The following is a 26,677-nucleotide window of genomic DNA, read 5'->3' on the forward strand; positions in this document are numbered from 1 at the left end:
AGAAGTTAGCCAGGTTTCAGTAACCAGCAAGACATGAGTATCCAGGACATGAGAGAGAACATCGTGAATCACTGATTGACGAAGACCATTGGCATTCCAAAGAGAGAGAGAGACAAATAAGGAGTGGACAGGGTTATCATTTTGGGTATACAGTATCGAGGACTCAGTGGTGGAACACATTATTGTTCCATAGCAGAATCTTCATTGGCAGAGTCAGCATTAATCTTGCGACGGAACAAGAAGTTAGCCCTCTTGGGTTCCTTCTTTGCAAAGCGTTGAATGGCATCACCAACAGAAACAGAAAGGTCTTCGTCACAAATCCAGCCTTGCTCAACAAAGTACTTACCAACACCACTGACATTCAGAGGACGTAGGAAAGCTAAGGTTTGCAGACACCGAGCAGCAGTAAATTCCATGATCAAAGCAGTACGTTGATCCAGAGTCAAAGAGTCATACTTAGGATCAGCTATGTTAGCAGGGTCCAAAGGGTCAAAGTCGAAGAAGAATTCAGCCTCACAAGCCTCCAAAAGTGCAGTAAAATCCTGAACATATTGCACATGCACCAGGATGCCAATAACATCGGATGCTGGGAAACAGATGTCAAGCACACGACCCAAATCAACGCCGGCTTTGCGCAAGAGAGAGCGAACTTCAGAGCGTGCAATCTTCTTAGATCTACCAATATAAACATATTGGTAACCTTGAGGACCTTTACGAGCAGCAGTTGTAAAGGCGCGACCAATAGCAAGACGCTTCTTAGCTTGCTTAGCTTCAGTAGCAGGATCAGGAAGAGTAGCAGCAGCCTTTGCGACATTTGCATAGCTAGGTGATTTAGTAGCCTTAGTATTCATAGAGCCAGTAGTAGTTTTGAGGGTTGACCCCTCTACCGCCGTGGGCCGACTCGAACCAGAGGGGACCACGTGACCGGAGACTGCACCCTGCAATTTTTGAATTGCAAGGTCCTTGTCCTGTAAAAGTTTTTTCAACTCTGAATTCTCTTTTTCCAGAGTATCTAAACGAGCAAGAAGACCATCATGTTCGTTGACGCGAGCAGTAACCGAGGTAAGTTGTTCTTGGAGCTGATTAAGAATCATTTGAAGCTGATTCATATCCATACCCTGTAGATTGGTGGCCATGACGGAGAATATTTTTTTATAAATTTGAAAATTTTTAAAAAAATATCAAGGAGGTGTTCGACAAATTTGAAACTATAACACAATAAACTGTTACCAAAGGCAAGCAAAGTTGTGTAATTTCGAGTTGTTGGAGTTGGTAGTTATCGAGGAAATACGTTTTTTCTAGTCTGGAACAACTTTTTTCCGAAAACGGTGGCAAAAAGTGTTGAAAAACGGAAAGAGATGCTCGTTTAGCTCAGGCGAAAATTTATGGTTGTTTATTGATTACAATGAATTAGCAAAGTAAAAAATATAGACTTATATGCATGCGATCTTTGGATCATTAGTTGCAAGTCCTGAGAAGCGACGTACAGCAAAAAAGCTTAAATTGATAGTTTGATCTCCATGCAGGAACAACATGCAAGTGTCCAGAAAAGGGAAAAAAGGTCCTAAACTAAAAATTAAACTGGTAAAAAAGAAGTACAGGCAGGAAAAAGGAGTAAAACAAGTGAGATAAAAGGGTAGAGAATAAGAAGCTATGGTGTATGAGACATGCAATTGAGGATACCTCGATGTTCAGACAGCAGCACAGACAAAATAAACCCACAGACCTCAGTGGCACAAAAAAAGCAAGAAAAAAAGGAGAAAACGAGGCATTTGCATATAGCAAAATGAGCAGAGAGACAAAGACCAAACGAGAAAGAAGCAGAGAAGGAGGACAAAGTAAATACAGACACTACCATAAAGGCAGCAGAAACAGAAACAACGAGAGTGGGAATGAGAGAGCAAAACGATTTCAACAGCAAGGTGTCAATCAGTTATCAGAAGGCTCTGACATTTCAAGATCCTTGGTAGCAGAGAGAGTGGGGGAGACAGCATAAGCCAAAAGAGAGGCAGTTTCAGCATCATGATGCAAGAGGTAGCCAAGATAACTCAAACGTTGTTTCTTGGCTAAACGCTCTTGATCAGAGGATCGGGATGGTGGTTTAGCAGCAGCAGAGGAGGAGGAACGAGCAAGCATTTCTTCTTTCAAAATGGCATCAAATTGGGCTTGGTTGATGCGATCATACAAAAGAAAAGAACGAGCAACAGAAACACGGACAGAGCGACGGACAAAAGACAGCGAACGAAGGCAGCGAAGGTTTTCGACCTCAATGGCCTTTTGGACACGCAGATCACGAGAGAGAGAAGCAAATTTGGGATCTTTGAGATTGACTGGATCACATGGATCAAAGTCAATCAACGGAGAAGAGCCACGACCATGGAGATGCATGGCTTTGGTGAGGGTGAGAACATAGTCGTTGTGAACAAGGAAAGAAATCACATTCTGTACAGGATATTGAATATCCAGCACACGAGAGTTATTCAATCCTACGCCTTGAACAAGGCGACGCAGCTCAGAAAGACGACGGCGGACAGGAGTAGCATAGTACACAAATTGATAACCAGATGGTATATCACTTTGAGGAGCAAAAAGACGAGCAAGAGTAGCGGATGCCTTGGTGGCAGATGGAGGAGGAGGACGAGCAGCAGGCTTCTTCTTACGCTTTGCACCTGTATTAGATGCAACGACGGCAGCAAAAGATGGTTGATTTCCTGGAGACGAAGAGGTGGCAGAGGTAGCATTGGTGCATGTAGTTGATGTTGGTGCTGTTGTGGTGGTAGTAGTGGCAGGAGGTGGGTGGGATGATGATGGTTTGGGAGCCAGGCTAGTTGTAGTACCAGTAGCAGCTGCAAGTTGGGCTTCGAGAGCGTGACGAGCAGCTTCAGACTCTGCCAGGGCTGTTTTTAACCGCTCAATTTCGACATGGGCGGTTTCCAGACGAGCTAAGCGATTTCGAACCTCAATCATAAAGGTTGAAAGTTGCTGTTCACTCGCTGGAGAGGCAGATGGAGGAGTTGTTGGTCCAAAATCAGTAGAAATGTTGATGATATCAACTGATGTTTGTGGATGATGGTGCTGATGAGAGGTTGGAGTGAATGTCATTTTCTTTGTTTTCAACTGTTGAGTGAAATCTACAGCGAAAAAAGGTGGAGATCTTGAGGAACTTGGCCGTTTTTGACCTGGAGAAAGAGAGGACGCAGAGCTTAATGCCTGGTTTACTTTGGTGTCGTCTGGAATGATGTTCTTGCTATGTATTGTATGGAATTGTAGAGTTGGGTCAATTTTTTCAATATTACTGGGCTTCAATGTATTAAAAAAATTGGTTAGCGGAAAGAAAGGTGCTCGTTTAGCTCAGTTGGTTAGAGCGTGGTGCTAATAACGCCAAGGTCAACAGTTCGACCCTGTTAATGAGCATTTTTTACCTACTTTTTTGTCAAGTAGTGCGCATAGCGTAGATGTTAGCTGGTCAGATCTTTCGAAATATGACAGGTAATAGCCTCAATTGAACACTTCATTTGTCGTGAGTACAGATAATGGATTTAGATAAATGAGATAGAATATAATCCTTTATTATTTTGCAAATTAGTTTAATATTTATACCTACTAAAAATGCTCTGACACATTAGACATTGGGTTTACTTTTAATATTGCTTCTATTATTATGACCATAGAATATGTGCCTTCAAGCCAAAAAGTAAGTTTTAATATTGAAACGTTGCTACTTTCAGTTGATTGGCAACATTAAAGAGTTGTTTTTTTTCAGTAATTTTCTCGTAGCAGGTAGTATAGAAACATTATCATTGTCAATGGAAGAAATATAATTGGTTTGTCTATCATAAGTAGCGAGTGTTATGGCTATCATTATACGTTCAATGTCCATAGCAAAAAAAAGAAGGTTTGCACGTAAACAACTGATAACTTGTACTCTCTGCTTATATCTCATCATGCAGAAAAATCATCTGTCAGTAATTACAAGACTGTAGTCTCTATAGATAAACTGAATGTCGCTCTCCTTAGAACGTCTCATTCAATGTCTCGGGAATGAAACCGTATATAAGTTCATTTCAGAAACAGAATATTTTCACATTGATTAAGCTGTGGCATCCAGGTAATTATAATTTCTTTTCTTTTTCGTTGATAATTACTAAAAAAAAAAATGTCTCAGCATCCTAGTTACGCCATGGCAGCATTATGCTCAGCAGGGTATAGTAACAAATACCATGTAATATCTGTCGCAAGTATAATAACTGACTTGATATTGCAACAACAGTGGAATTGCTGGTTATGCACGCTCGCGTTCAGTACCGTCGTTGGTCGCTGGATTAGGTGTTGGAGCCATGTATGGTGTAGCCAGTTACTTGATCAAGGAAAATAGATATTATGGACATGAAACTGGCGTGGCAGCGTCTGTCATCCTGGCAAGTAGTATGGTACCCAAAGCAATCAAAACGGGAAAACCATTTCCTGTCGCTTTAGCTGTGTGTTCAGTTGTCACTGGAGCTTATTACACCAAAAAAGTCGTTGAGTACTGGTAAAGACAATGCACGTGCTCTCCTTGCTCTGTGTCCTTTTGTGCTATTCATGACCTCTATATTACAATATATAATTTTCTTTTAAAAGAAATCCCTTCTTTTTCTTCTCTTTATCCATATATCATACAATCGATAAATTCAAAATAAATGTCAGGTACATCTTGATCAAACCGGTGTCTTGCTTCAACGCAACTGACAAAAACCATTGCAATAGAGTCCATGAGTTTGCTTACGCAGGACAGATCAGCCTATCGAGAATTATTTGTTATAGCAGATGCTGAACGAAAAAGTTTTCTCACAAAGAAAGAAGCAATGTTATTCTTTTCAAAAACTGGAATTCCCGACGCATTTTTAGAAGAGGTAGATATCCATTCCATGTTGTTGACTCCAAAAATACGATGCTCATATAAAAACCACGAGATCTGGGAAAGAGCAGACCAAGAACAGAAGGACTACATTACAGAGATGGAATTTTACATTGCTCTCAAGCTTATTGCTTGTGCACAGAATGGTTCTGAAGCAAATGATGATATTCTATCTACTTTAGGTATATGCAATGAAAATGATACAGAGTGAAATCTAGCAAGATACTGATTCCATTACACAGTGCCTGTACCTCATTTCAAAGATATCACAGTTGGATCGAAATCCGCTGGAGAAATTGCACCAATCACTGCACAAGAGCGAGATGCCTACATAGGAATCTTTCATTCATGCAACCCTATTGATGGTTTACTATATGGTATGCAGCAAGCAAAGATATGCGTCCCTGCACTCGATTCACAAGCGGCATTTTGTAGGCGAACAGGCGATTGAAATATTCAACAGATCGGGCCTTCCTTCCGAGAAACTAGCTGACATTTGGACACTTGCAGACACTCGAAATTCAGGCACACTCAACAAGACGGAATTCATCATTGCCATGCATTATATATCTCGACTTATGAAGGACCCGACCGTTGTATTACCACCTAAATTGCCATCGCAAGTGTACGCCGAAGCTACAGGTCGATTTGCTTCGTCTATCCGTAGGCATCACACTACTACCATTGCAAGTAGGAGTCGAGCAAGTTCCAATGCATCCATGGCAGGATACACTTCGCCTGTTATCAGTCATATGATGTCAGGACCCACTGCTACTGCGAGTACAGTGAATAGCACCAGTATAGCAGGAGATATCGCACTGGCAGCGCAAGAAAAGGAGAAATATTCAGCTTACTTTCAACAATTGGATACGGATGGCTCAGGGTTTATTGATGCAGATGAGGCAGTCTATTTCTTTAGTCACTCGCGATTACCTAATTCTGAATTGGGCAGAATTTGGGAGATTGCAGACAGTCGACGTTTGGGTAAATTGGATTTGCATGATTTCTGTATTGCGATGCATCTGATCAATATGTGTAAGCGAGGTGAAAGTATAGACAAGTGTAAGAATTACCCACAAATTTAAAAATCCTGCTCTGATCACCTCCAAACATAGATGACCATGCTCCATTAACGCCTGACATATCAAATCAAACCTTGCAGAGTCAAGCAAATCTGAATCAACGGTATGAGTTGGAGAATCAGCTTATTGAATTAAAGCAGCAAATAAACCATGAAGCCAAGAGATTGTCCCAGTCTCAAGCTCAATACAGACAGGAACAAGAATGCATTGAGCAACTCAATAACGAAATAGCTGCTCTCAAGTCAGAGTTGAGTGCTGCTAAACAATCCGCAGAGGTCGCCGAGAGATTGCTTAATGTCGAACAAAAGAAAAACAGAGAGCTCACAGGAATTTCATCTCTTGAATCAAGTTACTCATCGGCGGAGCAAAGATTCGACTCTCCTCTCACTTCAAATTTACCTGAACTGACAAGAACGACATCCATCTTCTCTGGTAGTAGTAATTCTGTCGTATCTCCTCGCAGTGACTACACAACGACGTTGGACCCATTTGCAGGCTTCAAAAGGATGAACCAAGGATTGAATAATCAAGCAAAACTTCCTCCAGTGTCTCCCACACAGAGCAAAGCCATCGCTAAATATGGATTTGATATCACTGTGTTTGATGCGTTATCCATTGAAGACGATACTAGTAACAAAGCTTCTCAGCCAAATCATTCCATCAAAGATGATCTAGCTGCTCTGTTTGGATCTCCCACAGTATCATCAACAACGACAACAGCATCGGATAACCATCCAAACACCACGGCCACTACCTTTGATAGCATCTTTTTGTAATAAAATCACATACTTTATTTGTAAGATGGAAGCGAAAAGGCTTCAGGAACGAAATCAGCCATGGAGCTAATGACCAAAGTAGCACCATGATCCTTGTCCCCAGTGAGAGCCTTGATATTCTCATCAGGAATCCAAACCACCTACATAATAAAACATCAGTCAACACAATCCATACGCATATACACACACTACTTGCATTCATCTGGGCATTCAAAGCTGCTTCAACACCGTTGACAGCATCCTCAAACACTAGGCAATTCTCGGCAGGAGGGTTTCCAAAGTGCTTTTGAGCAGCCAAGAACAAGTCAGGCGAGGGTTTGGCATTCTTGATATCAGCATCATCGCCACAGATAATGACATCGAACAACTCAAAGAGTTCCTTATTTAAAGATGTCTTTAGTTCAAACTTGGCGCGAGTCGATGAAGTAGCTACTGCGATAGGAATATCGTGAGCATGTAAATGACGAATCAGCTTTTCAACGCCAGGAAGCAGCTTGGCATGAGGGAACAAGTCTTCTTGAATGATGGCTGTAATTTCCAAGTACTCTTTGACAGACATGGGCAGTTTGTATGTCTCGACCACCATGGTAGCTGATTCATTTCCAGAACGGCCCATGAGTTGGCTCTTGACTTCCCAAGTAAACTTGACGCCGTCTGCATACTTGTCTAGAATTTGTTGCGTAACTTCAGTATAGACACGTTCAGTGTCTAACAAAAGGCCATCCTGCATTGTTGCATTGCTTGTTAGTGCCTGTTGCTAGTACTCGTTATGGATATTACCATGTCAAAGATGCAGTGTGTAATGTAAGCCATAATAAATGTAGTGGGAGTTTTATCAAAAGATCAAAATGCTCTGAAATGGTGCTTTCCATCAAGTAGGTAGCCTCTCTGCCGAGTCACAAACTCATGGTGGATGAGAAAGAACATGCAGTAGTAAATTGCTCATCCGTAAATAAGCATTACACAAGAGAAGTCGCTTGGAATTCACCACTATATAGATATTGATTTGAAACATATTGACACTTGGAAAGTCGTTGATATACCAACAGACGTATTCGATTGTTCCCAAAGGCAGTTAAAGCCATCATTATTTTGCACCAGCTGAGCAACAGCAGATCTCGATATCATAGATTTGTATAGTAAACATGTCAAATGGAATGTCAGGGACATTTCCATTGGATCTCTTGCTAAATACAGCGAGCTGGTTAGGTAAGCATATGCTCATTAGAGCACCATGTCCGTGAGAGATCGGGCACGTTTTGCATTGGGGGCCAAAAAGACTGATCCAATGGAAGAGTCTCTTTATGCGATTTGAAGGATGCTCATTTTTCCCTCTTATCGGGTATTATCTTTGTCTTTCCTTTCTTTTATCATCCGTCAATCCTATATATCCTAGTTTGAGCAGTAATGTGTAGCAGCAGTACTATTAACCTTAAATCACAGCAGGCCAACTAATTTCTATTCATAGGATATTGCTGTCATTTTCTACCAACATGTACTATTGTACAGAGCCGTTATACGACTGTCAAGATCAAGACATTCTGATTCACTACTACAACACTACAGAAGATGGCCTTGAACAGTGTAGCTTTGACAGAAGGAGACGCATTGCATCCCGTATCTACTTGGGTGCTGCAGTGTTCAATGCCTTCTTTGTCATTGTGACCACAGTGATATTCATCTATTGTGCTGCTGGACCAACAACCGTTGTTTGCAATGACGACTTGTCCCCCAATGAGCTTCGAAAAATACGGAAGCGTCAGTCCATTAAGAAGCGGTCAGTCTCAGCAACGACACTGGGTGCCTTTGGCCATCTCGTGTTCAGTACCTGCATGTTCCTCACGCAAGCATTTAACAATGATGTGGGCTGTCAATTGGTGCTGTGGGGTGTTGTTTGCGGATTCTATACTTGGATCTTTGCTTTCACAGTAAGAGCTTATCGTCTGCGATACTTGTTTCGATTCAATCAGCTGAAGGTCAAGTACCTGCGGATGACGACTGCAGAGAGATTGACATGCATCAATGATGCTGATTATCAGTGGTATCTCAAGAGAACTCGAAAAAATAAGTACCTTATGGTGTGGCCCTACTGCATCTATCTGTTGTCCGTACTTGTCATCCTGATAATCACAATTCCATCTGAATTGACGGCCATGCAGGCGTACGGCGTGTGTTATGTCCGATGGGGCTCTACGTTATTGGTGACATTGTATGGTTTCTTTATCGCTATCATGGTTCCCTTCATGCTGTGGTATCTCAGAAACAACTCGGACTCGCATGGCATTCGCACAGAATTATGGGTGGATGCCTTTGTGGGGATACCCTTCTTCGTATTGTATCTCGTGTGGTTTGTACTCAACGCTTACGATTATGAAGCACTTTCCATCTATGTCAGCAAGTCATTTGGGCCAGCCAACTGGGTCATCCTTTTCACCATCACTGCCCACTTTTGCTCTGTTGTGTTCCCCATTGTTGTCTACATCCTTATGGAAAACAAGTGTTGGATTCGATGCCAGTGCAAGTACAGAAAGACAATGTGTAGGCTACAGCGGTTACTGCACTGTGAATCATTAACGAAACAAATGGACAGGGAGGAAGCCATGACAGCTGCGTCGATTATACCCGAACTCTCTATGGAATCACTGGAGCGAACGCTGGCTAATCCAGAAATGATGCATCAACTGCAAGACTTGGCTATCCGTGATTTCAGCTCTGAAAATGTGATATTTTACGAAAAGTACCTTAAATTAGAAGAGAAGTTCAAGAATGAATTTGTGCTACATATGGACAATCCAAACCACAGCAGCTCTTCCAAGAACTGGATAAACTCCTTGGCTAAAAAGTCGCCTACGATACCACTTATTGCGCACATGTCAACGCCTCTCGTTCACAACGGTAATAAAGAAGACAGCGATGATGCCTCTGAAAAGGAGGACGATAACTTTGCCAACAACAAGAACCAAGTGATGTATCACAAATTCATGTCGATTCCTATTCCCTACAAACTGTACCCTGATGTCATTCGACTGTACGAAGTTTTCATCAAGGAAGACGCACCTATTCAAGTCAATATTTCGTTCAGGGCAAGACATACCATTGATGAAGCCTTCCATGTATTATACCAAAGGCACCCAGAATTGCGGCCCAAAGAGGGAAACATCACCACTTATGCAAATACTAACTCTTTCTACCTGAATGATGAGGAAGATGTTGACGACGAAGAAGGGCTGGGTATCACAGTCGAAAAACCAAGTGGAGACCGTATTCAGGTGTCCCATCATATCCACATGGATCCACCCGTTGAACTGAATTTCTACATGTTTGAACCAGCGCGTATTGAAGTATGCTGGAACATATTTAACAGCGTATATCCAAAGCTTGTAGAAATGTATAATAGTACCGATCTTTCTCTGACAACCTAATGCTTATCACTGTCTTTTGTATATACAGTAGAATAACAACAACAGTAATAATAGGTATAAAAAATTATAACATAATAAATTTATCATCCCTAGACCCTTTCGACGCCTCAAAAAAGAAATTGTGCTTATATTTCGGTAGGCTGGCGTTGTCAGTTGCAAGGCTTCAAGAGAAAATAGTATAGCTAGGCATCGTACTATGCAATTTGCCACCTACTCTCTATTAGCTTCAAAAAGCATCTATTAGTATTGCGTTCATGATTAGAGGGACATTGAGTTTGTCAGGCTACACCACCAGCCGCCAAAATTAATTCTAGCTCAGACTCATAGACTGTTCCAGATTGGCCAAATCTGGATGACTTTCGACTCGATTGAACTATTCTGTCAGATTCGACTATATAAGTACAATGATCATCCCATGCTTCTTTAATCTTTCTTGGAGTGCTTTTCAAGGCGCATCCAATGGTACCAAGTAAGTTATATGTTTTGAATAAAATTCTTGAATAAATTATGAAAATACAAAAAGAGGTTTCTAGCCAAAAAGTCGAGATTTTACATATCAAGATCCCACAAAGATGATTTCAGTGGTTACGTTAGATAGACAGAAACATTTGATTTAATACATACCATAGTAAAAGTCTTTGTTATCGCGATGAAAAATGCGATCGTTTGATTTTCGATGAAAACCATGAGGGGTACCTCGTGCTTTTTGGTCGATTTTTGGCCATGTTTTTTTTTGGTCCCCAAAAAGTTGAGCAAAGATGTCAGCAAGTAACTCCTAAATGAGTTCAGTTGTTTGGTGCTATTCTGACTATGTAAAACGACCTTGAACGCGAGAAATCACTGCTCAAATGCACTCAGATTTTGCTGTATTCAGCACACTTTTGACTAGAAAGGGGTAATACCAGTATACTACCTGCCCGTATATGAACTATCTACTTGTATACGAATGTGGAGCATCGCATAAGAGTTAGTTTCACAGATAATACAAAGTGTTCTGTGATAGCAAAGGAAAAATATGAGTGACAATTTTGTGGTGAGCATCAAATTGTCAATATCTCATGATAGAATCATGCCAAAGCTTCGACCAAAAACTCGTTCGATAGTATTTTGTTTGCTCTATACTATAAAAGGTATTACAAGTAGAGTTCTGATGACAAAAGCTTCGTAATCTGTCAAAAGCAACCAAAAAATAGAAACTATTCCATCGGAAATCAATTTAATAGATTAGACCAACACACTTGAAACTGGTATCATTAGATTCTCCTTCAAATTCTTCCCCAAGTTTGATTTAGCCGGAAAGCAGCGTTACCATCAGAATTGCTGGACTTTGAGATTGCACGAGTTCAGATAATTATGGATTCTCATCCAGAGCAGTATGAAAACTGGGCTATTCGAACTTTAAATACCGTTGCTTTAGTGGGAGGCTCAATTGGAACGCAAAATTTGCTACTTTTGTTAAGTACAACTTCTTAATGGCAAGTGACAGATCAATAAGGAAGATGTTGGTGAACCTTGTAGTGAAAATTGCTAACTCTCATCATGCCTTTGCTGCCTTGTAGCAAGCGGTCAAATTTCTAGCACTTAGTTTTCAAGCGTTTTGATTGGGTCAGGGGTCGAAACAGCAAAGGGTTACAACAACTAGTTGATTTCCTATTGATCTGTCATTTATAATGATTGTGTGTTTGTAATAAAAAGGTATTCAAGTAGATACAATTCAAGCCCTTCTTTATTCAAAAGTATAAGATAAGGTGCGATTATTTGATTTAGCATCAATTAAACAAATTCATGTGAGAATGTCTTTTATATCCATCATGTAAGAAAACTTGTATAATAGTACAGCAGTAAATTAAGTACCAGGTTGTCCCAGCACCCATTGCCCTGCCAAAAATGCGTTATTTATCATTGATTTTCAACATGTTTCAATTTTATGGGTTGCTATCTTTTAACACATGTCAAACCCTGGATGTACAAAAGTATTGCCGATTACAAAGCTTTGGCCATCATCCAACATCAAGTTTTGAAATATAAATGCTAGAGCTTTGAAAGTAGCAAGCTAGTATAACGAATTTTTACGAGGGAAACGATAGTGTAGTTGTATTTTAGATTGGAAGGCGTGATATTGATTAGAAGCGATGGATAATTTTGGAAATAAGACAATTTCGAGCAGAAGACCTTTTTTTTTTTTTTTTTTTTTTTTTTTTTTTTTCAGGATTCATACATGCCTACTTTAGAGACTTGATAGATTTTCAGTTGCCATGTAGATTGTTAAATAATTAAGCGAGTAAGGTGTAAAGAAATCAATATCATAACATGATAAATTTATTATGGTTTAAATGGGTGTAAAAATAATTAAAAAGAGAAAGAAAGAGAGTATTCACAGATAAAAGAAAGAAAAGAGAATGAAATATAATGCGTATAATAGTGTAGTTTAGAAACCTTGTCGAAGAACCATTTTGCCTTGAGCTCTAAGAGCCAACATGTCTCTACGGGCAAGAATGGTCATTGCTCTGGAGAATGCAGCTTCAGAGAAGCCATCACGCAGATAATGATCCTTGAGTTTAGCATAGGGCACTTGAGAACCCACAGGCAAACGTTTTTGAATATCCTTTTCAATGAGCTGCACTTCAGACATGATGTCGCTACGCGTCATACCGTCAGCACCACCGTTGGAGATGGCATCCAAAGTAGAGTACTTGAAAAGACGAATGGCTTCATCGACGTGCTGTTCATTGGCGTAGGGAGACAGGGTCATCTTTGCTAATGATTCGGAAATACGGATAATGGCTTCCAACTGTCTGATGGTGATGGGAATAGTGGATCTCACTTCTGTGTCTCTTTCTGTGTCCTTCATTTCCTTGCGAATAGAGACAAAATGACTACTTAATTTAGTGGCTGCTGCTGCTGTCAAACGAGGTGCACATTTACTATGGAAAACATTGAGTATTTGTGGTTGCTAATGATCCAACACGGGCTACTCACGCTTTACAATAGTTGATGTATGCCTTCATCTTTTCCAAATCGATTTCTCCCATCACAGCGTCCTGTGTTTGTCTGTTCATGTGGACATTCAGAACATGTCTGGCGATGGACTAATGGATCATTGAATACTCACATTCTTAGTGCATCCCTCGTTCCCAACGACTTACCATATCACGGCTCTCATTATGGTCATCCTTGACGATGAAAATCATATCGAAACGAGACAAAATAGTGGTTTGGAAATCGATATTCTCACCAGCACTCTTCATGTCATCATAACGACCAAACACTGGATTGGCAGCAGCAAGCACAGAAGTACGAGAATTGAGAATAGTGGTGATTCCTGCTTTGGCAATAGAAATGGTCTGCTGTTCCATAGCTTCGTGAATAGCAACACGATCCTCATCACGCATCTTGTCAAACTCATCAATACATACGACACCGCCATCTGCCAAAACCATGGCACCACCTTCCAAGTAAAAATCACGCTAATCCAATGCTATGAGTCTACAGCCATACTGGGGCTAATGTCTACTTACAGAGGCAGGATCACGAATAACCGAAGCAGTTAAACCGGCAGCACTACTACCCTTACCAGACGTATAGACAGCAATGGGTGCCACTTTTTCTGTGAATTTAAGCAGTTGTGATTTGGCGGTACCTGGATCACCCAACAACAGCACACTGATGTCACCTCTCAATCGCATGCCATCGGGTAAAATCTTTTTGGATCCACTGAACAGCAAACAAGTAATGGCCTTTTTGATATCTATCGTATGTATTGCACGGTGAGTGGCTGAATCATTCTATGTGTCCTTTCTCCTCTACTTTACCCATGTTGCCAAAGATAGACGGTGCCAAACTACGAGCAAATGTTTCGTATAAATCAGGCTGACGAGACATTCTGATATATTCCTCCTCCTCTGCGTCTGTGAAATGAGGTTTACCACGTCCGTTGTTGTGCTGATCTACTTGAAGACCGACAATTCTGATATAAGGTGTTCTGACAGCAGCAGCGCCGGTTGATTTCTAGTACAATGTTAGGACCATTTTGACATGTAGCAATGCAAGCGATCACCAAACTTACAGCAGATTTGCTCTGGAAGATGGAATAGATACCCATGACCACAGCTCTCATACCAGGCACAACACGGTTTGTCAACCAACGATCCGCATTCAAGATGGTGTGGCGAGGAAGGTCACCAACAGGCACCATATCAGGGGCTTCTTGCAACTTGATGACTTGAGAATCCACAAACTTACACTTGTCATGCATAATCACAAAAGGATCCATAGGGCAATCATTGCGTTCGCCATTGACGCCCATACTGTCACATGTTCTAGGCAGAACAATGGATGAAAAACCACCAGTTACGGGGATGATTTTGATGCTGCGACAAGATCTACACATGGCAGTGACTTGAGTGGCTCTTGAACTGAGGGTAGAGGCACCAATGACGATACCGGGGATACGAACCAGTTTTCCAATGTAATCAGACTATGAGGAAGCGTCAATACAAGATGTAGTCCAAGAGACGCAACGCACTTTCTTACATTTAAATCACGGATTTGGATGACATTGGCTGTGGATTTGAGAGTTACTTGGCAATCAGGCACATCCAGGTTGCTGACAGTATTGGGATTGGAAAACAGGATTCTCTTTGCACTGTCTTTGACAGCAGTTTCAAACTAACACAACCCTTGTTAATTGACAACGTGGCATGCCATACAATGGAAAGGAGGCTATCTTACTCTTGGCAGGTAATCTGCTGGTGTGGTGGTGAGCTTGTTGGCGAGATCGGCATTAAAACTGATGAGATGGTTGATATCGACTTCAATGTAGTATTGCTTTGTCAACAGGTTCTGCGACAATTGTTCTCTACAGGTTGGATTCAATAAGATGGCACTGCCAAATTTCAGGCACACACATAACGCACCTGTAAATGTAATTGTTGCCGAGACGGAATGTCTGAATAAAGTCAAAAAACAGAGCAGTGGTCTCAGAGAAGGAATCAACCTGTTCTTCTCCGGGAAGCACTGATGTAGAGTACACTTGTCCTTGATCCCAACCTAAACTGGCCATTTTCTAATATCTAGAGGTGAAAGAAGAAAAAAAACTGTAACGCGTTTGCACATTTGACCGAGAAAAAAATTGAATCAAACGCATCCACAAGGTCACAATAGGCAGTCGCGCGCGTTGGCGAAAGATGTCTATGAAGAGTGGGCTTTATTCTACATGTGTTCTATAGGCTGGATGCCTAGCAAATGCAATCCGTTCTTTAATGTAGCTCTAGCAGACCAGAACAGCAGCATGCGCGCCTTAGAGACATCTGTATCCATGTCCTTCACTCTCAAAGAAGCACTGGCAGCACTGGTTGCATGCGATAATTTGAACAGGTAGTTGACAATGGTGCATGGCTCCAAAGTGGCAAACGCTGATTCCACTATGTCAGGAAATTGTGCAATGGATTGCGCCAGTTGAACAGCTTCCTTTTCTTTCAAGATGCTAAAATCGCAGTGTGGATCGATTGCAATGCCTGATTTCCGTTCAATGCCACACGCTCTAGCATGTGCATACTGCAAAAACACACCCGTATCACCTCTGGCATCCGTCATGCGATCCCATGAAAACTCGTAATCCTTGCTTCGCTTGGACTTCATGTCTTGAATGAGAATGGCAGACATGGCCAGCTGATCTGCCACTGTATCTATATCGCTCAATTGGCTCTTTTCTTTGCTTTGCTTCATGTAATCCATGATCTTTTCCTTGGCCGTGTCCAAGATATCCTGCAGAAACACGACGGTACCCTTTCGTGTGGACATGCCCTTGATCCTTCCAAAGCCCACATGCTGCAAATCTTGATGTGTGTGTATCATGAGATTGGAGATTTGGAACAGCTGCTTAAAGTAGCCTGCTTGCTCACTCCCCACCACGTAGATTGCTTTCTGGAAGGGGTATTTCTCTCGTCTCATCAGAATGCTAGCCAGGTCTCGCGTCATGTACAGTGAGGTGCCGTCTGCTCTCTGCACCACGGCCGTCCCCAAGTCGTATTTTTCCAGGTCCACAGCCAATGCGCCGTCCTCTGTGCGCATCAATAGGTGCGAGCTGCTCAATTGATTGTGTGCTTTAGCAATATACGGATTCACCTGTGACTCCCCTGAATAGACTTCGAATTGCACGTTGAGTCTCTTGTATATCGATGCGTATGACTGAATGCTCAAATCTCGAAATTGCTTCCACTGCTTCAATGCGTCTGCATCCCCTTGCTCCATCCTTCTAAAGTATTCGTTTGCCTGCCTGTCAATCTCTTTGTCTAACTTTGCTTCTGCATTGATCTTGACATAGACTTGGTATAAATGATGAATGGGATCTGATCTCAATTTGGCTTGATCTCCATATTTCTCAAACCCCACTGCCAGCAGCCCTAACGATTTTTGTGTACGTTAGCAAAATAGCGTAAACAAGCAGCACTGCTGCTTACCATATTGTTTGCCCCAGTCGCCCAAATAATTGATGCCAATAACATGATATCCTAATGCCTCGTGTATCCTTTTCGTAAAGTTGCCAATGATGGTGCTTCGTAAATGGCCTGCATGAAATGGCTTTGCAATGTTTGGCGAACTGTAGTCAATCAACACTGTCTTGTCTGCAGGCTTTACTATGTGAGACCATCCATACGTCTCCTTCTCCTGGTACACTTGCTGCAGTACGTGCTTGATAAAGTTGGTTTCATCAAATTTAAAATAGAGGCTCGATCCTTTCTGGCTGGCTTGTTGAATGTATTCGTTAGGTACAAACTGAAATTCCCAGTTAGTATCTGAATACAGCAGTTGTTGCCAGCACGGATTGGGTTTGCTTACCTTGTCTGCTATCACTTTTGACCATGCGTCTAACTGTTCGGTGGCAACGGGTGTGGCAAGCGATGTGTTCAGCTTGGGGAGAGATATGGATATATGGCCATCTCTCCTGGATTTTGTAGGTCGCATGAATGTCAACAGCTTTTGTGGGCTACATGCAGTTTGCTTTGAAAGCTGCTTTGCTATCGATTGTTTGAATCGAAGCAGTGCTGTCATTGAGTGTGAATGTGGAGACGAGGAAAAGGAATGTTTCCATGTGCGAGGGTGATGCCTCTTTCTTCTTTGATTTGGAACTCAGGATGTGGATCTTTCAAATGCGACACTGCTAGGAATTTAGGTGTGTGATGCGCATTGTATTCTACATACTGTGTGCCCTTTATCTTCTACACTTGAAGAATGTCCCGTTGCCAACGTAACGATATGGTTTGTTTATATTCATCAAGAGAAGCTTAAAAAGACTTTTCTGTTGGAAGGAGATGCTGTTCATCAGCAGCATCTCATCAAGTCGCAGTGTTTGTAACACACACACACACACACACACCAGCATAACACATCTTGCTCTGAATGATCAGTCAATGACAATAACGATTATATTTAGTTTAATTGATGTTTCGTTTAGATAGAAGAGTGCTGCTGTATACCATGAAGTGATATGAAAGTAGCTTCAGCGTAAAAAGACATATCCTCCAGCCTTTCATATCTGATATTGACATCAACGTACATGAACATCCTTAAACTGATGGTGCAAATTAAGGGCTCTGGTTCGTTTGGATCTTTGTTTACTTGTACAGTAAACCCCACGTGAGATGAGCAGTTATTTAAAAAGGTGCTGATATCATGGCAATCATGTCTCTTTCTTTTGTCTTTTCGTCTACTTTTTCTGCTGCTGTTTCGTCAGCAACACACCCAATGTCATCAACACGTCTACAACACATTGACCTCTTAATAGACCTACAACCAATAATACATTCTATTGCAGTGCTTCTGAGGGTTCTGCAATGGAAAGGCAACGAGAAAACATACTCTTTCGTATGCTTGATATCACTCATCCTGGTCAGATCAATACAACACTACTTACTCTACAGCTTGCCATGCATACTCTTCATGCTTGAAATATACCTGCAGCGACGACTAGTAGACAACCAGCACTCACAGCAACACAATAAAGACGAATTGGCACTGGTGTATGATCTGATGGAGATCCGTGATACAATCTGCTTTCTGACAACTATGAAAAATCGGATGCAACAAAGTGATGCTCTATGCAGTGTATATCATTTCTACTACTCTATGGCTTCCGAAAAGACACGCTCGTTTATTTGTGTCGGTGTGTCATGTTTATTTACGATAGTGTATGCGGGATGGATCATTCTTTTGCAGCAACAACAAATCCATTTGAGTTCATTGATATGGTTTGCTTTGGTGATGATCATGTGTGCTCATAGTCCGTGGGTACAGCCAATTCAAATGGCCTGTGTCCGTGCTATTTTACCCCTGATTTCGTACGCCATGGCCAAGAACACCACTACCACCGATGCCAACCATTGCATGAAAGAGGAGCCAGCAGAAAACCAAAGGCGATATCGGTTTGAACTATATCACCATCAACGTTGGTGGTTTCCTACTGGCTGGAGCAACCTTTTACTACCACAAGACCGTGCAGTTTGGTATGTGTTTATGTATTTACACAGATGATGTGCTTATGTTTTTTTTTTGTTTATATTCTTATTGTATCTTTTTTTTTTATCAGGACGGATGCTCATTTAGAAGCAGCACCTTCTATCAACAATTTTTGTTTGCCACCAAAGACAACAAGCACATTACCAGACACCAATCAACAAAAGATTGTATCATGGACTTGGGTAGATCCCGAATGGTCGAGATATCAAGATGCGACCACAGACAAGGGTGGTTGGGAATATGGAAATTGGCACTGGAAACAATGGGCTGTTCAATCCATCGGATTAGGCATTTGTACTAGAAGACAGAAATGGTATCGAGATGCTCAACGCACGGAATGCTTGGTTCAGCTGCCTACAAATCATCATCATCATCAGCAACAAGAAGAGGTCATTCATTGGGATAATCAGAGCATCACAACCAACAACAGCAGCAGCGGTAATGGCAGTAGCCTCAGTGGCATCATGACACCAGTCGACCCCATTATTGTTTCATTCGACAACAAAGGAGAAAGAATGCTTCGTCGTCGTTCATCTAATCTATCCAACAAAAGTGTTATATTCAACAATACACTAGAAGTATGTTCCAATTCTCCATCAGCGGATGACTTGTACAACAAATACTGCAAATCACCTAAACCTCAAGTCCTTAAACGATTCAGCATATAAATCATGAATCACCCTTTATATACCCTTACTCTTAAAGTGTCATCATTTACAAACACCACAATTCCCCCCCCCTCCTCCTCCTCCTTATTTTTGATAACGTGTAGATCACAGTAATGATTTAATGTAGCTCTTATAAGAGTGTGCGAATTTAATAAAATTAATAGATGAAAGCAGCTATATTCGAGTTACTACCCTGTTCTGTAAGAACCAAATTGTGCTCATTATTAGGATGAAAATACAAATTATGCTAGCGTGAAAAAAAACAAAGAAGCATTCATATGTGAAATACGAGCACTTCTACGCTTTGTGCACTTTTCTACCTTTGCATTGCTTTGATGAGAGATATACTACACGACGACAGTTCTTGCAATCAATTGCCTTTATCTATCACATTAAATCACAGTTAGCCTCATTGAACATTATTCTAATTTAGACTTTTAAACTTATCAGTATTACCTACGTGCCTAGTTGGCTCTTCTTGAATGCTCCACGTCTATGTCAATGGAAATAATGCCTATGAAGTCAGATAGCACGCTTGCACTACTTGTTGCCACTCGGCATTATGCAAAACACAGCAAAAATTGGGTATGTTCCAGTGGCAGTTTCTTGCGTTGGAAGCTGTTTTAGAACGCTAAAACGGCACCAAACGATTGCTTTCACCCAGTACTTGTTGACTGATGCCTTTTCTCAATTTTCCCTGGGACAAAAAATATGGTCAAAATTTCGAGATTTTGGATGAGGTCTAGCAAGGATAAATCCATCAATTTTAATTGATCGCATTTTTCGCATCAAAAACAGCATTTTTGTATATGGTATTACTAATATCAAAATTCTTCTACAGGTCTTGTCCAGTGTGCCAACTAGGTTTCACATGAAGTTGGTATGTAAAAACTCGACATGCTCTCGAAAAACGCCATTTCAGTCTATCCAAAATTACGCATTACTTTTGGTGAAAAAGTGAAGAAGAAGTAGCACCATTCGATTCGTCTCGAAAAGCTCAACATCAAAGCATAAAGGGGGTTAGGTCATTAACTTTGGCAAATTGTGTGTAATTTACCCAAATAGGTGAAACGATGTCGATTTAAGTCGATTCTGATCAGAACTGCCGCAGCCGCTTTAAGCTCAGAGCGGATATTTAATCGCTGTAAAGTAGCTCAACGGTGGATCAGCCATAGCCTGCATGATAATTTAAATTGCCAGCTTTACGATTCAAAATGATGAACCATTGAATTACCAAATCACAAAAACATTCAAACAAAAGGTTGCAGTGACAATTATGCCGCTTCTCTAGCGATGGGGATTATGAATGATTCATGCAGAATACTAATAATAGGGATCTAGATCAAAAATAGCATCTCTAATAATTTCCTCTTGACGCATTCCATCTTACTCGGGTTTACCTCCTTCTTCTTCTCTTGTAAAGACTGTTTTTTATGGAACAGATCAGACATTTGAAAGCAAAATTTAGATGCTGGATCATGTCAACTGTAAATACAGGGCAGGTTGATCTACTCACTATCCGGTTTATATTTAGTATTATTTATCGCGTATTTGAGTACTAGCCAATCTATCTCCCTATGCTCGATGACGGCATCGCCCTGCGGGCTCTCGCCAAAGACATTTTAAATTAAAGATAATAAAAATCTGGTATGTCAAGTAGATTTAGAACAAACAATTAATAGTAAAAGAAAGGTTATATCCGAGTCAGGAGAGGGAGATATCAGCTCCTCCTCCCCTAGCACCTCTCTTTGCTTATACACTGATATCAAAAGAAGGCTACTATTGAAATGATTTGAAAGAGAGTTCAAGTTTTATGCAACATTTATACAACACATTCTCTGTTCGTACCATATTTTTTTGGTAGTAGAATTATCAAGATGGCAACATAAGCTGGCTATGTGTAAATACAGGTCTTCTATCAGATCTACAGCGACTTTTTTGAGAGATTGTCATTGCAAAAGACACCTTTATAGGGAAAATCTCCCAACAAACGCAAATAAAAAAAAAAGTACTCAATCTAAGCGGTTGTCATTTCGAATCCATAATCCCCATTTAATCAGCATCGCAATCATTATTGGCATCATCAGAAAGGTATTTCGGCCAGTCAGCAGCAGCGCCGCCCGCCGCCGCCGCCAAAGCTCATTCAAAATCAGCTTGTTTTTTTCTGTTCAAGATTGGCCAAATTTCGTCTTTCGTAGACTTCTTTAATCTGTTCTAAGTTATTCGACTATATGAACTGTGGTAATCATCCGATGCTTCCTAATGCATCCTTGAAATATTTTTCAAGGCGCTTCTAATGGTGCTAAGTAAAATAGATGTTTTGACTGAACTTATTGAGCAATTTGGTAAAATATGAAATAAGGTCTTTGGCCAAAATGTTGAAATTCTGCATATAAAGACCTCATAAAAATGGTTTCAGAAGTTGCTTTGGGTTGAGAGAAACATTCTGATTTGATATATACCATAACAAAAGTCTTCATTTTCAAGGTGAAAAACGCGATCGTTTGATTTTCGATGAAAACCATGAGGGGAACCTCATGCTTTTAGGTCGATTTTTGGCCATATTTTTTTTTGGCCCAAAAAGTTGAGCAAAGGTGTCAGGAAGTTACTACTACTCAAGTACAATTGCTTGACGTTATTCCAGTGGCTCAGAAAGGTCTATATGTCAAGATATGAAGGCTCGAAAACTGTCCAATTTGGTTATGTATTGCTTTATAGAGTTTATTTACACGGCATAAATCACATCTTTGGTAGCTGTAATTTACTGGAAGGGCAGTTGTGCAGCCTGTGCAACTTCTGATTCGAACAGGAGGCATATTGATTTCGGTAGAGCTGATTCATGCAAATTTTGAAGGCGATATGTTGCTGGTAAGCTTATTTACAATGGAAATAAAAAACCTAATTTGCTGCTGAATGCTATCGTTTTGAACCTTCGCTTCGCTGCGATCAAGCCCTCATATAGATCAATATTACCAGATATTGGATTAGACGCCTGATTACCATGGCTTTGCACTTTTGATTTGCTACGGTAACCCCCCCCCCCCATAACTCAATGTTACCCAATGTTGGATTAGATGCTTAATTGTCATAGGCTTTAAACCTTTGCTTGGGTAAGGTAAACCTCCCCTATAAATCAATGTTATCAAGTGTGTTGAATTAGATGCATTATTATGTTCTTGGTGGAGGGGCTGAGTCCCTCCCCCATTGCCGGCTTCGCCGGTGGTTTTATTCACCTTTGTTCTGACTCTCAATACTATTAAATTTTGAAAGGATATGGCTAGTATATATTTAAAATAAACAAATTCACCTCATATAGGCTTTTAAATTCACGGGATATATATTAAAAAGGCAAATTTAATCCTGTGTACCTGAGAAACTATAAATTTAAGCTGACTCTATTGATGAAGAGGCTAAAAAAGCTTAATCAATTTAAGCAACAGCCAATCAATGTGTGCATTATTTGACGCAAATGACTTCATAGGGCACAGCTAAAACGCCAAGATGGATGGCAAATAGCATAAACGGGCCTTACCCCGACTGGATTCTCATCTACTGTACCATGTTCTTTATTTATCAGGTACTCGGAACAAACGGCTAGCGTAACGAACGAAAAAGTATAAATACATGCTACTCAAACTGGTCCTCTTTTCTCTCTTTACAATTAGTAAATAATTTAAATCAGTCAACATGTAAGTCTCGAGTAGGAAGGTGGACATTTGATGCCGAGTACGCGTTACTCATTGTAAATGTCATGTCAACTAGGGGTCTTTTCGATAAGTTTCAAGATGATAACAACAAGCTCGAACAAACTCCTCATGAGCACAAGGGTCATTTGAGCCACGAGCTCATTGCTGGTGCTGGTAAGTGGATTTATTCTCGTGATAGGTGATAAGCTCACTCAACATCATCTAGCTTCCTACGAGGCTGTCAAGGCTTACAACGAACATTGCGAAAGAAATGGCAAGCCTAATGACCACGCTACCGCCATGCAATTGTTTGCTGCCTTTGCCGCTGCTGGTGTATGTACTGAAGCAATATAAGCACATGCTAGCATAATGGTCTAATGAGTTTTTTTTTTTTTTTTTTTTTTTAATGATAGGTTGACAAGTTGGTTGAAACCAAGGGTCTCGACTTCATTGACAAGCAAAAGGCCAAGCGCCATGCTGAAGAGCAAGTCAAGGAGTACTACAACAACGAACATTAATTTAACGCTTCCATTTATCCTACTATTCAGATATAAGTGTATTTGTGTACAGTATATCCACCTCATCTATTTTTTGTGCTATATTGCTAGCGTTTGAAATAAATTGCTTAATTTTAACCTTTTGTAAACTGTCATGTTCCTTTTATCCTATGCAATGAACCATTTTTAGCTTTGATTTCTGCGCTAGCATAAGAAATGGTGTTTGTAAAGAGAGTATTGATCTTGCAGTCATTTAAAAGTGATGTACACAGGCTGCTGTTGGTCAGTAAAAAAGTAGCTTGGTAAGCAATAATGCTACATGAATGAATGGCGCTGACCCATTAATAGTATGTGCTTAAAAATTCTCAACGTTTCCTATGTGCATTTGGTTTATTTGGCTCTCAAACTAATCAACTACGCGTCAAAAGCAATATTCCCTCATAGTAGACCCAATGTCAAGGTCTATATACCCAAGACTTACTCTCAAGTCATGCCTCAGATAAGAGCAGAGTATGAGGTTACACAGGTGAGTGATGGTTGCTTTTTGTTTATCCACTGTTTGTAGCGGTGAAAAGGAGCAGGCTGCATAATCTATTTGTTTTTTTTTCTCTCTCTCTCTCTCTCTCTCTCTTTTGTATTTCACAAGAAACATGACTATAGAAAATGAACAGTATGAGCCCATGTTAAGGCAAGATGATCTAACAGAACAAATTGAACATATGGAACCGCTAGCTGTTGGTGGTATGTATTCTACCAGGAGAGCCTGGTTCATTTTATCACGACAATAAACAGTTGGACTTTAGACCAACGTCTTGAGCGTAAGATTGGCTGGATACAAGGTGCAATGGTCAATGTGAGCTACATCATCGGTGCTGGTATCTTTGTTGGACCAGCACTTACTTTACAACTCGTTGGATCAGGTGGGATGAACCTGATTCTATGGTTCATAGGTGCACTTGTTGCTCTCTCGGGTACATTTACCTTTATGGAGTTAGGAACAATGGTAAGCCAACGTTACAAAGCAATGGCATAAACCCGCACAATTAACATCAACATCAGCTTCCTCGTAGGTATACATACTTGAAGAGCGAAATCGTTTAGAATCGATCACTTGATAGATAATGCAAAATTTCTGTAGTGGTGGTGAAGTGGGCTATCTGGAATACTGTTACAGACGGCCAAAATACCTGCTGGCCTATTTATTTACCTATTGGAGTTTGATGAACAGGTCGAGTGGGGTTGCATCTCAAGGTAGATCGTGTAGTAGCGTGGCGTTGCAAAATTACAAGACACTGACATGCAATTTCCAGGCATTGTTTTTGGTGGATATGTGAATTATGCCATTTTTGGACCAACATACAAATCTGTGTGGGTGGACAGAGGCTGGGCATGTAAGATCCGTCCTGTTTTCAGAAGGTCAAGTGGATTGACAGCTTGCTTTTAGTGTTGAGTGCGACTCTACTGGCAGCAGTGAACATGCTGTCCACAAGAATGACCATGAAGATGATTTCGTTCTTTACAGTCGTAAAGATCTCTGTGCTTTTATTGATCGCTTGCATTGGTATTTTGGTTCTGGCAAAAGCCATTCCTTCTGACGTGGATGCCAGCTTGAATTTGTCGTTTGTTGGCACATCCAATACAGTGGGGCCTTATGCATCTGCCTTGTACTATGTCATGAATAGCTATAGTGGCTGGCATAATCTTAATTTTGTGGTGGACGAGGTGAAGGTAAGAGCTCTCCATACGCACGAGATGATGATGGTCTTTGATCCATATCTGCAGGATCCAATCAGGAATCTACCAAAAGCATCAGCAGCAGCCGTTATCACCACTGCAACATTATATATTTTGACGAATATTGCCTATTTAGTAGTATTGCCATTAGAGACCATGAAGAGCTCCGAGTTCATTGTAGCAGCAGCGTTGTAAGTTTTTGAAGGGTTACGTAGGCCACCACAAACATCTCATGGTGCAAATAGCTTTACTCGGTCTTTGGGCGAAAACTTTGCAACCAAAATACTCCCTGTCTTTATCGGCCTCAGTGCATTTGGATGTGCCGCATCAATGAACTTTACAGGTGGAAGGTATATCTTTTATATCACAATAGCACTGCAAAAGCTTGACATTGCATACCTGCGTTTCTAGAGTCATTATGGAGGTGGCTAGACAAGGGCTATTGCCTTATGGACATGTATTTGGCAAGGTTGACTCACGTATCAAAAGCCCTGTCAATGCATACTTGCTGCAATATGTACTATCGATTGTATTCATTGTGGGCCCGCCTCCAGGTGCTGTTTACCAATTCATTGTTGCTTTTGCTGCCTATCCAGTCTATGTGAGTGTGCTTCTATGCATGTTGGACGCGTTTGATCTGACATCTTGCCAGGTATTTTACTTTTTAATAGCACTAGGTGTACTGATTCTGCGAAGACGAGAGCCAAACAGCAACAGACCTATCCGAGCACCCTTGGTATGCGTATACGTGTTTCTGGCTTTTACAGCGTATGCACTTGTGTTTGTGTTTATACCTGTAAAAAATCAATACTATCCTTATTGGCGTATGTGTTACGAGCGTATGATATCCACACTGTATACTCACACACACTCTCTTTAGTGCCATATGTTTCTGCTATTATATCCATGGTGGCATGCACTGGATTCTGGGTAACGAAAGACAGAGATCACTGTGATAGCAATGATTTAACCAATGTGTATTTCAGTATTATCAAATTGTCATCAAGAACACGCCAAGCAGATCTTACAACGAATCAATCCGACATCAAGGTCATGCAGCCATAGAGAGCGACGTATTTGGGGAATACTCTGCAGTTCCCACTCAAGAATTAGAGCCATCTCATGATAGATCAGAAGGGAGTGATTGATTCTTGCTCTAATAAAAACCTCTCCTTTACAAGCCCACTTGAAACTTTGTTATCAACAGCAGGATTGCAGTAAACACACCACTCCCAAAGCGGCAATAATCCGATTATTCATACTTAATTGATCAAAACGAGCGAAAATGTACGTTAAGATGTTTGGGGGAGGAAATTAGCATATCACATATGCACACACACACACACACACACACACACACACATGTCAATCGGATAGATGTTCGGCAACACACATAAA

General features: G+C 40.9%; 11 protein-coding genes and 1 non-coding gene across 12 annotated transcripts; 7 read left to right on the forward strand and 5 right to left on the reverse strand.

Moving 5' to 3' along the window:
• Nucleotides 1-179: 179 nt before the first annotated feature.
• On the reverse strand, nt 180-1,136 carry alp4 (gamma tubulin complex Spc97/GCP2 subunit Alp4; the record flags this gene model as incomplete). The annotated part of the gene is made up of 1 exon (XM_064822919.1): nt 180-1,136. The coding sequence occupies one exon, from the start codon at nt 1,134-1,136 to the stop codon at nt 180-182; it is 957 nt and encodes a 318-aa protein (XP_064679519.1).
• A 793-nt stretch (nt 1,137-1,929) lies between these two features.
• Nucleotides 1,930-3,102, reverse strand: YPT52_1 (GTP-binding protein of the rab/ypt; the record flags this gene model as incomplete). Its single annotated transcript, XM_064822920.1, has 1 exon — nt 1,930-3,102. The coding sequence occupies one exon, from the start codon at nt 3,100-3,102 to the stop codon at nt 1,930-1,932; it is 1,173 nt and encodes a 390-aa protein (XP_064679520.1).
• Nucleotides 3,103-3,340: 238 nt separating this feature from the next.
• Nucleotides 3,341-3,414, forward strand: ATC70_003563. Its single transcript has one exon. It is a non-coding gene; the product is annotated as a tRNA-Ile (tRNA).
• A 742-nt stretch (nt 3,415-4,156) lies between these two features.
• ATC70_003564 (uncharacterized protein) lies at nt 4,157-4,535 on the forward strand (the record flags this gene model as incomplete). Its single annotated transcript, XM_064822921.1, has 2 exons — nt 4,157-4,203; nt 4,271-4,535. 2 exons carry the CDS (start codon nt 4,157-4,159, stop codon nt 4,533-4,535), a joined length of 312 nt encoding a protein of 103 aa, XP_064679521.1.
• A 309-nt stretch (nt 4,536-4,844) lies between these two features.
• On the forward strand, nt 4,845-6,755 carry UBC4_2 (Ubiquitin-conjugating enzyme E2 4; the record flags this gene model as incomplete). Its single annotated transcript, XM_064822922.1, has 5 exons — nt 4,845-4,892; nt 4,953-5,079; nt 5,140-5,274; nt 5,333-5,959; nt 6,013-6,755. The coding sequence occupies 5 exons, from the start codon at nt 4,845-4,847 to the stop codon at nt 6,753-6,755; spliced, it is 1,680 nt and encodes a 559-aa protein (XP_064679522.1).
• A 14-nt stretch (nt 6,756-6,769) lies between these two features.
• On the reverse strand, nt 6,770-7,568 carry ATC70_003566 (uncharacterized protein; the record flags this gene model as incomplete). The annotated part of the gene is made up of 3 exons (XM_064822923.1): nt 6,770-6,895; nt 6,952-7,479; nt 7,536-7,568. 3 exons carry the CDS (start codon nt 7,566-7,568, stop codon nt 6,770-6,772), a joined length of 687 nt encoding a protein of 228 aa, XP_064679523.1.
• Nucleotides 7,569-8,248: 680 nt separating this feature from the next.
• ATC70_003567 (uncharacterized protein) lies at nt 8,249-10,177 on the forward strand (the record flags this gene model as incomplete). The annotated part of the gene is made up of 1 exon (XM_064822924.1): nt 8,249-10,177. The coding sequence occupies one exon, from the start codon at nt 8,249-8,251 to the stop codon at nt 10,175-10,177; it is 1,929 nt and encodes a 642-aa protein (XP_064679524.1).
• Nucleotides 10,178-12,605: 2,428 nt separating this feature from the next.
• HEM13_1 (Coproporphyrinogen-III oxidase) lies at nt 12,606-15,239 on the reverse strand (the record flags this gene model as incomplete). The annotated part of the gene is made up of 9 exons (XM_064822925.1): nt 12,606-13,101; nt 13,157-13,266; nt 13,324-13,644; nt 13,696-13,925; nt 13,990-14,185; nt 14,244-14,654; nt 14,711-14,845; nt 14,909-15,035; nt 15,094-15,239. The coding sequence occupies 9 exons, from the start codon at nt 15,237-15,239 to the stop codon at nt 12,606-12,608; spliced, it is 2,172 nt and encodes a 723-aa protein (XP_064679525.1).
• A 149-nt stretch (nt 15,240-15,388) lies between these two features.
• ATC70_003569 (uncharacterized protein) lies at nt 15,389-17,230 on the reverse strand (the record flags this gene model as incomplete). The annotated part of the gene is made up of 3 exons (XM_064822926.1): nt 15,389-16,581; nt 16,639-16,954; nt 17,018-17,230. 3 exons carry the CDS (start codon nt 17,228-17,230, stop codon nt 15,389-15,391), a joined length of 1,722 nt encoding a protein of 573 aa, XP_064679526.1.
• A 1,074-nt stretch (nt 17,231-18,304) lies between these two features.
• ATC70_003570 (uncharacterized protein) lies at nt 18,305-19,362 on the forward strand (the record flags this gene model as incomplete). The annotated part of the gene is made up of 2 exons (XM_064822927.1): nt 18,305-18,681; nt 18,765-19,362. The coding sequence occupies 2 exons, from the start codon at nt 18,305-18,307 to the stop codon at nt 19,360-19,362; spliced, it is 975 nt and encodes a 324-aa protein (XP_064679527.1).
• Nucleotides 19,363-23,113: 3,751 nt separating this feature from the next.
• On the forward strand, nt 23,114-23,566 carry ATC70_003571 (uncharacterized protein; the record flags this gene model as incomplete). Its single annotated transcript, XM_064822928.1, has 3 exons — nt 23,114-23,222; nt 23,275-23,381; nt 23,462-23,566. The coding sequence occupies 3 exons, from the start codon at nt 23,114-23,116 to the stop codon at nt 23,564-23,566; spliced, it is 321 nt and encodes a 106-aa protein (XP_064679528.1).
• Nucleotides 23,567-24,195: 629 nt separating this feature from the next.
• ATC70_003572 (uncharacterized protein) lies at nt 24,196-26,427 on the forward strand (the record flags this gene model as incomplete). The annotated part of the gene is made up of 12 exons (XM_064822929.1): nt 24,196-24,286; nt 24,349-24,548; nt 24,605-24,615; nt 24,684-24,796; nt 24,856-24,936; nt 24,990-25,273; nt 25,328-25,470; nt 25,525-25,629; nt 25,691-25,880; nt 25,932-26,103; nt 26,160-26,209; nt 26,266-26,427. 12 exons carry the CDS (start codon nt 24,196-24,198, stop codon nt 26,425-26,427), a joined length of 1,602 nt encoding a protein of 533 aa, XP_064679529.1.
• Nucleotides 26,428-26,677: the final 250 nt, after the last annotated feature.

The sequence above is a fragment of the Mucor velutinosus genome (genome assembly GCF_035048745.1).
Source record: "Mucor velutinosus strain NIH1002 chromosome Unknown tig00000165, whole genome shotgun sequence".
Taxonomy (NCBI): domain Eukaryota; kingdom Fungi; phylum Mucoromycota; class Mucoromycetes; order Mucorales; family Mucoraceae; genus Mucor; species Mucor velutinosus.